Source organism: Pseudozyma flocculosa (assembly GCF_000417875.1).
Source record: "Pseudozyma flocculosa PF-1 unplaced genomic scaffold scaffold00016, whole genome shotgun sequence".
In the NCBI taxonomy this organism is placed as follows: domain Eukaryota; kingdom Fungi; phylum Basidiomycota; class Ustilaginomycetes; order Ustilaginales; family Ustilaginaceae; genus Pseudozyma; species Pseudozyma flocculosa.
In genome coordinates this window covers 353,926-370,256 of record NW_006920884.1, presented here as the reverse complement: position 1 = coordinate 370,256, position 16,331 = coordinate 353,926, and the positions used below count along the sequence as shown (strand labels likewise).

General features: G+C 65.4%; 3 protein-coding genes across 3 annotated transcripts in view; 1 reads left to right on the top strand and 2 right to left on the bottom strand.

Moving 5' to 3' along the window:
* PFL1_04802 (uncharacterized protein) overlaps positions 1-1,613 on the top strand; it is a gene marked incomplete at both ends in the record, with an annotated part of 5,668 nt that extends 4,055 nt beyond the window's left edge. Inside the window, one exon of the mRNA XM_007882330.1 lies at positions 1-1,613. This exon is cut by the window's left edge and continues 3,733 nt beyond it. Within this exon, the coding sequence (XP_007880521.1) occupies positions 1-1,613 (1,613 nt within the window).
* Positions 1,614-1,662: 49 nt separating this feature from the next.
* Positions 1,663-3,956, bottom strand: PFL1_04801 (uncharacterized protein; the record flags this gene model as incomplete). The annotated part of the gene is made up of 2 exons (XM_007882329.1): positions 1,663-3,049; positions 3,163-3,956. The coding sequence occupies 2 exons, from the start codon at positions 3,954-3,956 to the stop codon at positions 1,663-1,665; spliced, it is 2,181 nt and encodes a 726-aa protein (XP_007880520.1).
* A 975-nt stretch (positions 3,957-4,931) lies between these two features.
* Positions 4,932-7,697, bottom strand: PFL1_04800 (uncharacterized protein; the record flags this gene model as incomplete). The annotated part of the gene is made up of 2 exons (XM_007882328.1): positions 4,932-5,936; positions 6,045-7,697. The coding sequence occupies 2 exons, from the start codon at positions 7,695-7,697 to the stop codon at positions 4,932-4,934; spliced, it is 2,658 nt and encodes an 885-aa protein (XP_007880519.1).
* Between the last annotated feature and the right edge of the window lie 8,634 nt (positions 7,698-16,331).

The window sequence follows — 16,331 nt, the reverse complement described above, 5'->3', positions numbered from 1 at the left end:
CACCTGGCATCCGGACCGCCAACGCCGGTGCCGGAGGTCCCGCCGACAACGCCGCCGACGACGCCGGACTTCCGACGATCCGGACTACGCCCGACGACGCCGACCTGACGCTGGCCCAGCGCCTCGTTGACGTCGACGCTGCCGTGCCCGTCGCGGCGCGGGACGTGGTGCCCTGCAAGGCGCTGTCCGACATGGTCGAGGCGCTGCTCGGCGCTTCGCTCGTCCACTCGGGCATCGCCGGCGTGCTGCAGACGGCCGTCTCGATCGGCATCCTGCCCGACGATATCGCCGGCCCGTCGTCGTTCCACGGGCAGCTGACGGCCCTCTCGCCGCCGCCGGACCCGAGCTGGCGCTCGCGCGTCGACACGTCGGCGCTGTCGCACCTCGAACGGGTGTTCGACTACACGTTTGCCGCGCCGCACCTCGCCCTCGAGGCCTTCACTCACCCGTCGCTGCTCGCCTCGGTGTTGCCCTCGTACCAGCGCCTCGAGTACCTGGGAGACGCCTTCCTCGACTACTGCGTCATCCTCAAGATCCGCCGCCTCTACCCGCATCTCGACGAGGGCGAGGCGACGGCGCTCAAGAGCAACATGGTCTCGAACGCCACGCTCTCGGCGCTGTGCGAGGTGCTCGACCTGACCAGCTTCATCGCCAGCCACTCGGCGCCGCTCAAGGAGGCCGTCTCGACCTACACCGACGCCGTCCGCCAGCTGCGGCGCGCCGAAGAGGACAGGGCCGAGCTCGGTCGCGGCGGCGGCGGCAACGGCGGTGGCGAGCCGAGGCAGTACTGGTGGACGACGCGCAACCCGAAAGCCGTCGCCGACGTCGTCGAGTCGAGCCTCGGCGCCGTGCTGGTCGATGCCCGCTTCGACTTTGACCGGGCCGAGCGCGTCTTTGAGCACGTCTACTGGCCTTTCCTGCGCCGGTGGTGCACGCCCGAGCTGGCCGTCGTACCCAACATCAAGGTGCTGACCAGCCTGCTGACGGGCAAGCGAAAGTGCTCCGGCTGGGGGCTGGCCATCCAGTTTGCCTACAGCGTCGGGCCGGGCCAAGAAGGACTGCGGTACCTGTCGGACGCTGGCCGCGGCAACGGTGGCGGCAGCGGTGGCGACAGCGGCGGCAACAGCGGTGGCAACAGCGGCGACGACGGCGACAGCGATGGCAGCGACCGGGCCGCACGGATGGCCGAGATGGGCGCGGAAGCGGTGCGATGCCGCATCTACTCGCACGGCGTGCTCCTGGCCGAGACGACCGAGAGGATCCGCTCCCATGTCCAGCGACAGGCGCTGATCCAGGCCAAGAGGACGATGGCCTACCCGCAGCGCTCTGCCGTGGCCGCGTCCATCGCCGCCCGGGACAGCCTCGATGCCGAGAACGGCGGCTACGGCGGCCACGACGACAAGGGCGACGCGAGCGACGCCGAAGAGCAGGAGTCGGAGCGCTGCGTCGTCGGGCAGGTCTCGCTGCCCACGTTCCGCGCAGTGATCAAGGCGATGCGCTGGATGCGGCCGTTCGATGCGTCGACGTCGTTCCCGGAGATCGCGGCCAGGACGCCGCCCAAGATGGTCGACGTCGTACGCTGCAGCTGCAAGAAGGGCCGCCGCCAGCACTGAAGAAAGGGGACGGAGAGAGAGAGGGCCGGCCGACCGCCGCCGACCTCTGCTACTTGCGCAGGTCGACAATCTCGAGGCCGATGCCGCCAATCAGGGCAACATGGCCGTAGATGGCATCGGTGTAGAGCGCCAGGTCCCTGCCGTCTTCGGCGACGTGCGGGTGGAAGAGGCCGGGCTGCCGGCAGTCGACGACGGTGCGCAGGCCGGTGGGGTCCGTCAGGCGAAACAGGCCGAAGCTGGGCTCGTGCGCGGGCGAGCAGACAATGGCGATGGCCTCGGGCAGCATCATCTGGTAGCCGGCGTGCGTGTGCAGGTCGAGGCTGCTGAGGAAGCAGCTCTGCGTCGGGTGAGTGTGGATCCAGCCGAGCGTGATGAGGTCGTTGGCCTCCTGGAACGCCATAATCTCCTCCTCGTTGCTCGTCGTGCAGCTGTCCGACGTGGCCGTCTGCTGGGGGAAGACGAGATGGCTCACGCGGAACCGGTTGCGCTCCAGCCGGCCCTGGAGCAGCGCGCACGTCTCGAGGTTGGCGCGCGTGTTGGGGTCCGACATGCCCACGAAGGCCCCAATGACCTCTTCGGGCACCAGCAGGCTGCGCAGCGGCTGGCCGCCCTCGGTGTAGGAGCGGATCGGCTCGTCTGGCTCGGGCTTGGCGGCGGCAGCGAGGAGCGAGGCGGCCTCGCGGCTCAGGGCCTGGCTGCGGCCCCCTGTGCCCAGCGTCATCTGCTGCACCGCCTGCGCGAGCACGTTGGATGCAGCCGCCGAAGACGACGGCGTCGGCGTGTGCGGCGTGTGCGGCGTCAGCGTCGGCATGGCCGGCCCGTGAGCGTCGCGCGACACGCCCTGCGGCAGCGGCATGCCCTGCGGATACGCCGGCACCGCCGGCAGCGGTCCTCGCAACGAGCGCGGCTTTGGCTGCAGGGTGGGGGGCGCAGGGCCCGTCGGCTGGGCCACAGGCATCTGGGCGTAGGATGCGTGCGGAGGCGGAGGAGGTGTGGGCCGCGGTGGAGGTGGTGGCAGGGCAGGGGCGCCTGGGACGGGGAAGGGCATGCTGGAATGGTGCGTCCATGGGTCAGGCATAGCGGCCGTAGTGCCATGGCCATGGCCGGTGTGGTCGCCTCTGCCGCTGCTGCTGCCGGACCCGCTGCCGGGTTGACTGGCCGTCTCGCTGGTCCGCAGCGTCTGGTAGTACCTTGCGGTGGCGCTGGAGCTGGGCGCAAAGCCCTGCTGGGTCTGATGTATGCTCATCCGTGAGCTTGGCTTGGACTGGAGTATCGGATACGAGATGTTCTTGATGTCCGGTGCCCTCTTGGACCCGCTCGAGCCCGGCTTGGGCTTGGCCTTGCTGTGCGGATGGACGAAGGGGTCGAGCGGAGAGCTGGTAAAGGCTGTGGATGCCGTCGGAGGCTGGTAGGGGATCTCGGCCGGGGCATCGCGCCTGATCAGCCGGCGAAAAAAAGGATGAGGAAGCGAAGAAGTCGACTGTTCAGCTATGCGTTGCAACGAGCATGTCTCTCGGGCTGCCGCTCATGTCCGCGCATCGTGACCCACCGTTGCCTGCTGCCGCTAGCATCGGCCGAGGACTTGCCAAAGCCAAGGATGCGGCGGACGTCGAAGCCATCGTCTCCGCGGTCCGGTTTCTTGAAGGGGATGCTGGGCTCCTCTTTTGGCCTCGCAGAGGCAGGGGCGGATGTGGAAGCGGCGGGTCTGTGCGAACGCCGTGGCGATGGCGGTGGAGGCGCATTCGATGCTGACGAGGGCTTTGGAGTCGAGTTGGACGTCGCAGAGCCTTCCCTAGAGCTCCTCGAGTCGGCTCTCGACCGGCTGCTGCCGCCACCGCCGCCGAGGTCCGATCCGGCCTGCCTGTATGCGGCCTTTGCTTCGGGATCGAGGGCGTTCCAGGCCTCGTACCTGTTGGCGAGGGCCGACTTTGCGTCCGAGATGGCGTCGAGGAGTTCCTGGCCGTCTCTTTTGACGGCGGCGCGCGTCTCTGGGTCGAGCGACTTGTACTGCGGGTGGCTGCTGGGGAGGAGCTCGATGAGGAGCCGGGCGCACTTGACGAGGCAGACGAACTCCGACTCTCTGTCGCCCTCGCGGTTGTAGACGGCGGCCTGCCTGCGTAGGGTGTTGGCGCCGTTGAGGTAGCGGCGTATGGGAATGGCGGGGCTGAATGGGAGCGCATCGCTGGCCTGGTTGGCCTTGTCGGCCAGCTCGGCTATCGAAAGAGGGCGGACGGGAGCTAGGGAGACGGGAGAGGCGTTGTGCGGGCTGGAGCGTGCGCTGGACGAGGAAGAGGACGGTACTTTGGAGAAGATGGAGGGTATGGGAGGGTGCCTGGATGGCATAGCTGCAATGGAGACGTGGAGGATGTGTCGCGACGAGACCGAGGGTATGAGGATGGTGTCTAGACTAGGGCGCGGCGCGGGGTGGACAATGACGTGGCCGGGTGACGTGGAGCGGCGTGGGCGAGGCGATGAAGCGGGCGAGTGACTGAGCGTGAATCGTCTAGCTGCTTAGGGGGCAAGTGGGCTATAGCAGCAGGGATGCTGGGGCGGGACCGAGACGGGACGAGCGACTGCTAGTGTGATGGTGGTGGTGGTGGAGGAAAGGGGGAGAGAGAGGAGAGGGCAGAGACAGAAGCGCAGCAAGCATCGACCTGCGAGGGAGGGGCTGGCGGACCCTGACGGCCCCTCGTCTGGCCAGGCCAGGCCAGGCCAGCTCCAACGTCTTCCCCCCTGGCTGGCTCGACCCGCCAGCAGGCCAGGAAGGCCAAGCAAGGCCGGCCGCCGCAACTCCACATGCACGCTTGCGCTGCCTTTTCTGCCTGCTCGCTCACTCTTGGCGTGGCCCCTGCGGCACGCCCGGCCAAGTTGGGCCACGCCTGACTCGGCCAGGCCAAGCCAGACCTTGGCTCGATCTCCTCGCCCGGCGCGCTCAGCCAGCGAGCGCCTCGGGCCATAGTCATCTGCTGCCCACCCTCTCAATCCAAGGCAGCCACTCTGCTAGCACCCAGCAGGTTTGAAAAGAGGGATCTCGAGCTGGGCTCGGCTCGCTCCGTGGAAGCGTGGTATCGGCGGCGAATCGTGGATGATACAGAGGGCACGAGGGGTAAAGAGAGGCAGGGGCCGACAGGCGCAGCCGGCCCAGGTGGTATCATTATACAGCTGGCAAAGAGGCGAGTCTCGGTGCTCGCACCGCGTTCGGATAGCGTTGATGAGCGAGCGGTGGCACGTCGCCAACCTCGAGGCCCCTTCGGCGTCGGAGGGGCGGGACGGGGCAGGGCAGTGGAAGGCACAATGCACGAGGGAGCCGGGGACCGGCTAGCTTGCAACGCTGCCCTGCGGCATCCTGTAGGCTGCCTTCTCGATTCCGCACAGCGCCATCGGCTCGGCTGCTGAGACGTGGCTGCTGCCCCCCGCCAGCGTCGACTCGGTCGTGTCGGCGGTCTCATTGGTGTCCTGCGAGTTGCGCGTACCCGCGCTCAGCCGGCTGCTCCACCGCCCGTAGCTCATCGTCGTCGTCATGGGCGAGCGCACGCTCCGTGTCGTGTGGCTGCTGCTGCTGTCGCGGTCGCTCGAGCCTCGTCGGTAGAAGCTCGGATAGGTGCCCACGGTGCCGCTGCCGCTGCCGCTGCCGTAGAGCGACGGCGGTGGCACGCTCGACTGCAGGGACCCCGAGCCGCGTCCTCCGTGCCCCTGGCTGCTGCGAGAAGAGTGGTGGTCGTGCGACAGCGGCGCCGAAGGTGGCGATCTCGCGCTGAACGACTGGGGAGTGAAGAGACCCGCAGGCGTCTTGCCGTCCGCATCGTGCGTCCAGCCGCCAGGTCGCACAATTTCGAAGCCCAGACCGTGCCCATCCCTCGAGGCGTAGTCGTGCGAATCGTCCGAGGCTTGCATCGACTGGAAGCTGGGCGCGGGAGAACGCGGGAAGTGCGAAGTGCCAGCAAACGCAGACAGGGTGCCAGACGCCGCGCCCCCGAACTGCGGGGCAGGCGGCGAAGGTGGCAGGTGGCCGAACCCGGGCACCGGCCCCTGGGTTTCGGGTGCCGTCGTCGGCCGCTTCCTACGCCTCGGAGCCGGACGTAGCGGCATCGCCAGACCGGTCAACGTGTCGCCGTGCAGGGCAGCGCCGACGCCCGACGATGTCATCCGCGGCGAGGTGCCGAGACCAGCGCCGTTGGCCCATCCTCGACCATCCGGGGTCAAGAGCGGGCTGGCGGTCGAGGTGCTGTCGGAGAAGAGCTGGAAATGAGTGCGGGCGTGGCCGACTCCGGTTCGGCGGCGGGCCTCGAGGAAGACGGCGTCGAGCTTCAGCTCTTCGACGCTCTGCAGGTTCCGCCAGGTAAAAGAGGACACGGGAGGGCACAGGGCGCCGGTCAGTACCGCAGCGCACATCAATTCGGCGCATGCGATCTCGTTCGGAGCCACACTCACGGATCTCTCGCAGGCTCCGCGAGCAAGCATCTGCAGCATCTCCTGCTCGAACTGGCATTCAATCTTGTCGAACTCGTCCTCGGTCGAGGCAACCGACAGTCCGCGTCGGAGGATTGGCTGTCGGCTGGGAGGAGGGAGGCTGCTGCGCGGGCTGGTGGGCGAGTGCGGCTTCTTTGCCAGCTCCGCCGCGATCGCGCAACGGCTGTCGATGTACTCGAGCACAATCTCGACGCGCCTCTCGAACGCCGACGCATCCAGCCCAGAGGGAGGAGGACCGAGCTGCTGGAACAGCTTGGTCGCCATGAGCCCGTTGAGCGATTGCTGCTGCGCTTCGTTCGACGAGGTCGATCCGGGCAGCGAGACGGTCGGCAGCCCAGGAGAGCTGACGGTGACGGCCCGCTCCGCGAGCACCTCCTTTTCGTTTGACGCAAAGCTTTGCGCTGGCGCGGTTGCGATGGAGGAAAACGTACCAGCCGCCGTCTCAGACACGGTCGGACTCGTGGCGGTCGAGCCTTCAGATCCGCTCTTGGCCCGATGCGATGATGCTGCCTTCTTGATGCTGCGAGCCCGGGCAATGGCGCTCCTGGCCTTGGACCTTTGCGGCTTCCCGTCTGCCTGCTCCTTGCTCCCGCTCAGCTCCGTCTCGGACGCATAGGCCAGCGAGGGAATCTGAGGGCTCGTCTCGGTCGAGGCCGACGCGGGCTTCCACGAAGTTGGCGGGCGGTTCTCGCCAACGTGGCGGCCGACAGAGCCGCCGGTGAGGCCGTGGTGGGAGATCGGAAGGCTTGGCGGCTTCTCCTTGGTGCGAAGGTTGAAGACGGCCGACGAGAGCGAGGTCATCGAGGAGCTCCGGCTCCTCCTTGCCAGGTGCGGCTGATGATCCTCGTGCGAGCCGCCCGAAGATTCCGACGAGCCCCTCGCGTCCGCCGTCGACGGCGACTTGGCCTTGCGGAAGAAGTGCATCGACGCCTTCTTGGCCAGACCGAACGAGCCTTTTCGTGCCTTGGATCCGGCGCCAATGTGTTCGACGTCGTCCACGACGCTGGTCAGAGAGACTACGCTGCCGACTGATTGCATGGTGTCGGTGCGGTAGAATGCCTTGGAGGATGGCTCGCCCGCCGTCGTTGGCCTGGCCTGCCTCGACGAGGCCGGCTTCCGCTTCGTAAGAGACGGACCGGCCTTTTTTGTGGGCGAAGCTTCGGTCTCGGGCGATCGGAGCTCCTCACGGGTGTCCAGGGTCGAGGTCGAGGGCTTGGAGTGGATGCGCGGTGGGACCTCTGGTTCAAGACGGGTCGAGATGACCCTCGGGCGGTCGAGCACAGAGGTAGTCGTAGCGAGCTGCGGGTTCGAGGGCTGCCTGCTGGGGCCCGCCTCTGCTGAGGACGAGGAGCTGCTCCCTCTGTTCTGGGTGAAGGCCTCGTAGAGGGGCGTCTTTGGGCTTTCTGAAGCGATCGCATCCTGGACGCGAGCTTTTGCTGTGGACGAGTCGCGCTTCGTGGATTCGGCGTCCCAACAGATGACTTGAATTTCTGAAATGTCGATCTCGGTGCCCGTTCTTGGCGCCATGATGGGTGATGGCAGTGGCGGAAGCGGTTTCGGCTTGGCAGGCGACCTCTCCTTGTCCCGCAAGCGGGAGAGGAACTTTAACGACATGCTCCGCACCCTGTGGTCCCGACGAGCGGGGCAGCCGATGTCGGCGAGGCTTGTTTGTCCGTTCGAGCGGGCAGCGACGCTGTACAAGAGGTCGGGTTCGCAGCGCGGACGTGCAGTCGCAAGGAGGCTGTCCGTCCAGGCCTGGTCGAGGCGTCGGAAGGAGCAGATGGATTGGTCGAGATGAAGGATCGAGAACAGCGATGGTCGAAAGAGAGGCTACTGCGAGAGCGAACAGTGCAAGAAGGCTGCGTCACTCGGAGGTCGCCGTCGATTTTCGTCTCGCTCGGCGGGTTTGGTGAAAGTAGCGGCGTGCCCGTGATCTGTCGAGTCGCAGGGTGACGACCTGGATAACAGCCGGTTTGACGACTCTGCAGGAGCTCGGTCAGGTCGGCGGCAAGGTCGGGTATGAAGCGCCGCCGTCAGTCGGGTGGCGAGTGCGATGCAAGCAAAGGGCGTCGGCTGGCGACAAGCAGAAGCACAATGAAGGTCGAAGGCGCGTGGGGGAGAGCGCAGGGGCAGCGACGATGTATCTAGAGCCGGATAGCCCAAGGTCGAATCGGCGAGCCTCGAACGTTAGCAAAGGAGATGCTGCTGGCTGAGCCGTGTCGTGGTCGATTCCGGTGCGCAGGGGTCCGTCCTCCAGGTGCGGGGGAGATGCAGGCAGTGCCCAGGCAGTGGCGAGGCGAGTGGAGACGGCGGTGTCGTGAGCTGCCAACGGCGTACTGGGCAAAGGCGAGTGAAGGTATAGCGGGATGATGCTCTCTGTAGGCGATAAGCAGGCGGCAGAGGATCGAGAGGGGGTCGATGAGGGCGGCGGAGGTGATGGTGAGGATGATGGGGATGATGGGGATGATGGGGTTGAAGAGTGTGAGGGGAAGAGGGAAAGAGGACGGAGCGGGAGCCATTAGAGGCTGAGGCGAGGTCGAGACGGAGCGTGGCGGCGGCCACTTGGGGCAGCGGGGTTAGGTCGAGGTGGCTGAGAGCGAGCGAGCGAGCGGGCCCAGAGGTGGGCCTGGCTGCACCCAGGAAGCGGAGGCGGCGGTGGCGGCGGCGGCGGCGGCGTGACGAAGGAAGGGCCCGTCGAGCAGCGAGCTTGACGCAGAGCTGCACCTCGTTGCGAGCGGAGGGAGCCGCGGGCTTGTAGCGGCAGCAGCAGCAGCAGCAAGAGCAGCAGCAGCGGCAGCAGGAGAATAGGACGGCGCCCATCCGAGGTGGGCAACTCAAACGCGGGGCGGGACGACGGCGGCCTGCCGGACAACACAAAGCTAAGCAAGCAAGCATGCATCCAAGCATCCCAGATCAGGGTGATGGGCGAGCGGGCGTGCGAGCGAGCGAGCGAGCGAGAGAGAGTCGTTGAGCAGGCAAGCAGCCGGGCAGGCGGCGAGCGCCGGGACAAAGGGGCCTCGCTCCATGCGCGGGCGTTGGAAAATCAACGCTAGACGGCGCTTTGGAAGGCAACGGCCACGCAGCGCAGCGCGCCTCGAGCGAAACCGCACGCACCGCGCCGATACGACTTCCTCGGACCGCCCCCGGCGCCTGCCCGTCTGCAGGAGGCTGAGTGAGGTGTGCGGGCGAGGCACGCGGGCAGCGCGGCGAAGACGGCCGGCGAGGTGCGTGGTTACCCGACCCCCTCCACGAGCGGGAAGCAAGCAGGTAGGCCAGGCTACCGGTGCAAGAACCGGTACATACCCAGCATAGGCAGGGTCATCAAGGACAACTGGGCGCGCCAGGTGATGTCGTTTGCGGGGGACGGTCGCAGTACATAGGGCGCCTGGGGGGTGTTCCGTTATTTGATTCTCGCGCACGCTAGGCGGAGCTCGCCACCAGCCACCTGGTGATGGATCGATGCTTGTCAAAAGCAAGCTCCAGAGGGGGGCTCCGGCGGCGACGCAGGTCAGGCCAGCAGCGGACCCGCCCCCGTCAACAGGCAGCAAGCAAGCGCTGCGCTCAAGGTGCTGCAGCCCTCGAGCCGAAGCCTCGCGCGTCGCCAGGCGAACCCCGCTTGGACGGCTAAACACGCAGTCATCCTCGCCTCGCCCTAGCTTGTCTGTCGTCGTACGTAGGCGCAGCAGCAGCAGCAGCAGCAGCAGGTGGCAAACATCGCCGTACAGGATCGTCGGGGGACGAGTTCAGCATGAGAAACCCCAGAAGCCACAGGCCACTGTATCTGCAAACGCCCTCTAACTGTACATCTTCATGGCTGCCCGTCGCGCGTGCCACCCACACCTGCCTGGAGCAAGTGAAATGATCGGCGAGAGAGCCAGTTGACGGCGAGGCTGACCGTTGAGAGCGTCGGTCGTTCTCCGCCTATGGTGGCGATGGTGCGCGCGGCCTACTCAACGCCGGTCTCGCTGGTCTGCGCCGTACATGATCGGGTCGAGATGAGGCAACGGTCGGCCTCGTGACGTTTCTTGCTTGCTCGAGCAGACCCAACCGGCCGGCCGGCCGTGCCGTGCCGTTCCGCTGTAGCGGGCGTGCCTCGTTTCACCCGGCGGCGGGCAAAAAGTTGCTCACGCAGGCTGGTGACCTCGAGGGCTGCGAGCCCAGGCAGGCAGGCAGGCAGGCAGGCAGGCAGGCCAGGCCAGGGTTTCTTTCCACCCTAGCCTGGCCTGCTCGTGTACCGGCAGCTGCTGGCGCACCCTGAAACGCGGTGTCTCGCCAGGAGCGCACTAGCGGGGCGGCGTCGGCGTCGTCGGTCGGCAGTTTTACGCCCAGCATCTTGGCCGGCCGGCTGGCTGGCCGGGCTGCCCTCGCCGAGGCTACTCTGGGCAGGGCGCAAGAAGCGACCCTCGATCTCGGCCCGAACCGACGTAACGTGGGGGGCCGGCGCTCGCCGAACGACGTGAACTCGCTCGCTCGCTATCAGCTGGAGAGTGAGTTTAGCTCCGTACGATGACCGCCTCAGCCCAAGGGGGCAATACCTTGCTTTATCACTTCTGCTCTCTACGTGCTTGTCATGAACCCAGGACCGGAAATCCACAGGCCCATAGACGAATCTGTGACAACTTCCCGCCAGCCCGCTCCTTCGTCCCGCTGTCGGGCATGTGTGGGTTTTCGCTCAAGGGCGTGGCGCCGCTTGCGATCCGAGCGGTAGGCGGTCAGCGCTCAATGAGCAGATAGACGGATTGAGCTGACACGTACTGCCACCGCTCATGAATGCCGCAGACGGGACCGACCCAAAGGCTGACAGGCCGAGCACAATGATGGCACCGCCTGGTCCGAAGCGGGCGGCTCGACCGAGTCGGAACATATGTATGGGGCCCGTGTGCAGCGAGACCGTCATGCTGCCGCGGCAACCCCGAGCGTGCATCCCCTCACCGTCGACGCCGCTTGCCAAGCACCGCAGTGGTGGGCGTTGGGTCGTGCCTGCGACAGCTGTCTCCAATGGCACGCCGCACCACGGACAGGGTCAGGCGTGTGAGTACCAGAACCGATCACAGGGCTCCGCCGATCGAGATCGGCGACCAATTACACACCACTGTGCACACGATGAATGGGTGAGACCCGAGCGAAGGGGGTAGTGTGTGATTCAAGGCAAAAGGTAGCACACTAGCCTGTATCGGTGGGACATCGTCAATCGTCGTCCGTGGTGCTGGCGATACGGGACGAACCACTCACGGCAAATCGGATGGGGGCCAAGGCGTACCCGCCAGGAACCGGCAAAGCACCATCTGCTGCTGCGGTTGTCGCCGATGCGTGCCCAGGAGGCCACGTCGCGTCTAGCCCTAGCTCGTATGGCGAGGACCTGCACAGCGTGCCTTGCCGCGCTCGTTGTGAATAACCCGATGCTGCGGAACCCTCCCGTACTGCGACTGTGCTTCCGGGGACCGGGGCGGGACAAGGTGTTGAGCCATCGCTGGAGGTTACGGCGCAGGTGGGCAGGCAGGCAAGCGAGCAGGCAGGCTAGGGCGTTGTCGGCGGCCGGTCGGCATGATCGATGTTTCCCCGTCCTCGTCCTCGTGCGGATGCGGCGCCGGGGTGACCGTCTCGCAACCACCGGGCAGGCAGGGTCCTGTGGGGCATGACCGCAAAGATCGCGGCTGAGCACGCACGGCAGCTCCCTGACGGCGGCCGGCTGCCAGACGTCCGAGGTTGTCTGCAAGACGAGGCGAGCATGTGTCACGCCCTCGAAAAGCAAGCACAGCAGGCTAGGCTGCGGATGTCGATCGGGCAGGGCCATGTCAGAGTGGGCGCTCGGCGCAGTGTGCTTGGCGACCGGCACAGACGACCATGTGCGAGGTCATCGCCGATGAGTCCGTGGAGTCTCGGCGTGGACGATCCGTCTCGTGGCAAAGATCAAGCGCAAGCGATGGACGGTGTCGCTCGGAACTCGCCCATTTTATCGACGAGGCTGCGTAGCAAAGGGGGCTCAGTGATTGGCTCGAAAGATGTGGCGGCGTCAAGGCAAGCCAAGAAGCTACTGTAAGTCGCCGTAGAGCGACGATGTCGATATGCGATGGGTCCACAGACGTCTTGGAGCTCTTGGCCGTTCCAGATCACTGGAGAAGGGCGGGCGAGCGAGCGAGCGAGCTTGAGCTCGCCTCGATCGCCCTGCTTGTCTTAGTCCTGGGCAGCAGCGCGGCTCATTGGGCCGCTGCGGGGTCGTCGACTGCCGAGACCAGCAATGCCGGCCACGCAAGCAGGAGGCAGCCAGGCGTACAGGCAGCTACAGGCCAGGCCAGGCCAGGCTACTGTAGGTACTGCGGTGCCTACACGGAAGACGCCGTGCCTGGGTGAGCGTGACGGGTCGGGGTGGTGGCGAGGGGAGATAGCGCGTGGTGGTGGTGGCAAAGAGTCAAGACAGGCCAATCAAGCTAAGGCTGGGAAGATGATGAGACAGGCGAGCGGGTAGGTGGGCACCTCTTCTTGGCTGGCTTCTTTGCTGCTGGTGTGCTTGCCAGGCCGGCTTGCGAGGCCTTGGCGCCGTGCGTCGGTCGGTGTTTTGCAGGATCGCCTGCACGCCCACGTGCATGTGCGGGTGCATATGGGGCGGCAAGCAAGCAAGCAAGCAAGCGACCCAGCCGCACGCACGGCTGATCCGTTACCCCTCGTCAAACGTGGCGAGCGTGACGAGCTGAGCCTGCCCTGCTTAGCTTGCTGGTTGGCTCGCTCGGTCGCTCCACTGACCTCGGTTTTGCCGAACGTCGGTCAGAGAGGGGTTGGGCGCAGCCAAATTCACCTCCTCGCTAGGTACAGCTAGGTAAGGCACTGTCAGCTCGGCAGGATAACCCTGCCCGGTCCTCGCTCCTCGGCCCCTTGACCTGGTCAAACCGTAAGGCAGCCCCAGTGGACGTGGTGGTGCGCCGACGATCGCCGTAGCGTATGTACCGTCGCAAGCCACACGACGTCCGCCCGTAGATCAACACGAGCTCAGCCTGTTAAATTGGTTCGTAGCGGCGCAGGCAGCAGCAGCAGCTACATGATGTACTGTATGTGGTGGCGAGTCTGACTCGCCACTCCCCTCTCGCTTCCGCATCGCCTGCTCGTCTGCTGGGGACCCCGTGTTGTGTGAATTCGCAATTGACCTGGCCTCGTGCGGCAAAGCCTTGCCTAGGGGCGCCTTGCACTCGGCCCCATTCAGAGCCCTGCCCGTATTGTTCTCTGGGGCCATTCTGGTCGCAGCTGCTGCGGCAGCGCTCGCAGAACGTTCCGAGGCAGCGCCCCGGTCAAGGCGTGAGCCATCTGTAGCGGGCCGGTCTGCTCCACAGCGTGCGAGCAGGCTGGCCTGCCAGACCCCTCGGCCGCGTCAGTGCCGCTGCGGCAGTTGCCAGAACCAAGGGACGAAAGAGTACCTAGTGACGCCCAGCATACCGGTACCCAGGTACCTCGATGTACCTGCCTACCCAGCACATCGCATCGTCTGCGGGCGCACGGCTAGGATGGGCTGGACACTGTTTTCCAAGTATGTCGGGCGTGTGACGTCCGAGCCCCTGGCCCCCTGAGATCTGCATCTCGTCCAACGTGAGAGGGACGTACGAGGGGGTGCTTGCCTTGCTTTGCTTGCACATGTGCTTGTCCCCTGACAGCAAGCAGCGTGGTGCAGCGGCGGCGGACATCTCGCCAGACGCCCTGCCCGCAAGCAGCAAGCTCGACCTTGCCGATCGAGAGAGAGAGAGAAAGGTGGTGACGACAGGCTGCTGGCGAGGAGGCAGAGGTAGGACTGATCACCGCCGTAGCTTGCCTTGGACGGCCAGCAGAGAGCCTCTCTCATACGCAGAGGAGGTCCGGCGGCGCGCTCCGTTTGTGCGTGATTCGCAGGCACCGCCGGAGGATTCTCATGGAACCCTCATCGCTTGCCCGGAGTCGATTGAGGCGCCCTGGCCTAGCCATGACTCCGACTAAATTGCGAGCATACCGGTCGCAAGCTCTTAAACTGCCAATCCTTGATTGGATAGGAACCGGGCCGCTAGCCTCGACCTTAGCTTGCCGCGCCCCATGACCGTACCAAAACGGCTGTGGCTCAGAGGCGAGAGGCGGGGAGCGACGGAAATAGCCACCCATCCTTCTTAGATGAGCCCTAGTTAGGCCTGCTCGATGAATTGGAGTAAGAGTGGGAAGCCACACATGAGGTGGAAAGCGGGGGAGATAGGACGCAAACGAGGGATCGACAGCACATCGACCTACATACAGCAGGACGTGCGGCATGCGGGCCGGTTACGTTGCGGCTGAAGAGCGCAGCGTGCGTGTGTGCGTCCGTGCGTCGGAGATGCTGGTGGGCGTATCTGAACGCCTGGTCCATGAAGACGCACGTTCTACACACACTCTGTTCTGCTGCGGGTGTCCAGCTGCGGAACGGACGGCGACAAAGGAAGGGACTGGGCACCGTATCCTTAGCTTGCGCACCTGGCCTGCTTGCTGGCCAACCGGCTATCGCTGGCGTGCGCACACCTCGAAACCTCCCCCGTCTTCCCGGTTTCCATCGGAGACAAGTACGGAGAGACGACCAGCAGGACCGGCTTCCGGTGGATTCGGTTGCCATGGCGCCGCCTTCTGCGCTAGCCGTGCGGCGCAAGCAAGCAAGCAAGGCTGTGGGCACGCAAACTCCGTCAGCAACGACAACAACAAACAAGGAACGTGACGTAGGTAACCTGGTGTGCTGCCACACACCTACCGTACCGTTGGTTGCCTTACGCCTAGGTCCCATCTCTTTCGTCGGATCTCCGCGACCGGCTCGCTTTTGGGTGGGTTGGGTGCCTTGCCAGCTGTGACTTTGCGGGATCAGGTCACGGCTCGCCGTGGAAGCCGTTTGGGGGCGTCGTAGCTTGAACCAGGAAGTTAAGACGTTCGAGTCGAGACACCACCACTTGACAACCGTTAGGTGCCGGCCGGCCCGCCCGCCTGCCGTACCATGGCCCTACAGACGTGCGTGCGGGTGCGCTGGCCAACCCACTCTGCCGCAGAGCTTGCTTCTGCATTGCATAGGATAGAGTGGCAATATAGCGCCACCCTCGCCTGAAGCTATATGTGTACCAAACAGCTTGAGCTTAGCTTGGTCTGCGCGGTTGCCGGCTCTCGTTCTTCCCGCCGACACCTCGGATCTGTCACCACGCACCGTGTCGAGCTTGTGTGTGTCCATGCGCCAACTTTCGCCGCGCAGGGGGAAGGTTGCGATGCGTCGGAGGTGCTTTAATCTGTTGCGCTGCGAGCTCAGGTATGCGGCGGTGCGGAAGTAGCAAGACCGAGGGACTGAGCAGACAAGACTCACTGCTCCCTTTCACGTTCAGGTTCAGGTCAGCCTAGATGGAGAACGCTACGCCCAGTACCCAGAGTGAGGACGACGACGAGATGAGATCGAGGGTCGGATGTCAGTCATCCTCGACGCCCAATGAAAGTCCAGTAGCCGTCCCGAGAAGTGAGGATGTCGGGAGCTTGACCATCTTGCTCATTTTGCACCATCGGGTCGCCGCTCCGTGAAGGCGAGATCAGCTTCAACAAAGTCCCGGATCAAAGGCTCCGAGACATCCGACCATGGTGCGGTGATACAGATGAAGCCTGCAAAGGCCTATGCAACGATCCAAAGGCGGTGCCGCAGACGACGGACCGCGGCACCGCCAGGCGGGCCGTGCTTGCTTGCCAACGCTGCGCGTCTAGTATGGATGCAGGCGGTCTCCTCTCCCCTAGTTGGGTCTATAATCGGGCCTAGCATCACAGCGCCCCTCAACAGAGTCACGCGGGCGCGTCGAGGCGGGCCAGGGAAGTCGGCACGGTCTCTACACCTCACCTGATCAATGGGCCGCCCATCGATGCCGCGGCGAACCCTTCGGAAGCAGACTCCCGAAGAATCCCAGGTCAAAGGACGGGAACGTGGGAAGGCGACGTCGACAACAACGACAGCGATGACGACCGGCGATGGGTAAAGGGAGGCGTGATTTCACCGTGAAGGCCAAGGAACGGGATACGATTACAAACGGCTTGATGTCGGCCGGCGCGCGGTGGTGGTGCCGCTTCTTGCTCGACGTAGAGGAAGCAGGCTTGGCCGCACGCCGGCCGAGCGAGTCGCCGTTGTCGAGTCGCGGAAAGATGCGAGGAATGCCGACGAGCGGCGTGCCTCGTTGGGAGAATGCTACAGGTCTGTCGCGGTGCCGGGCTGCATCGACAGCGATCCGGGTGGCGCCAAACGGGACGACGAGGTGT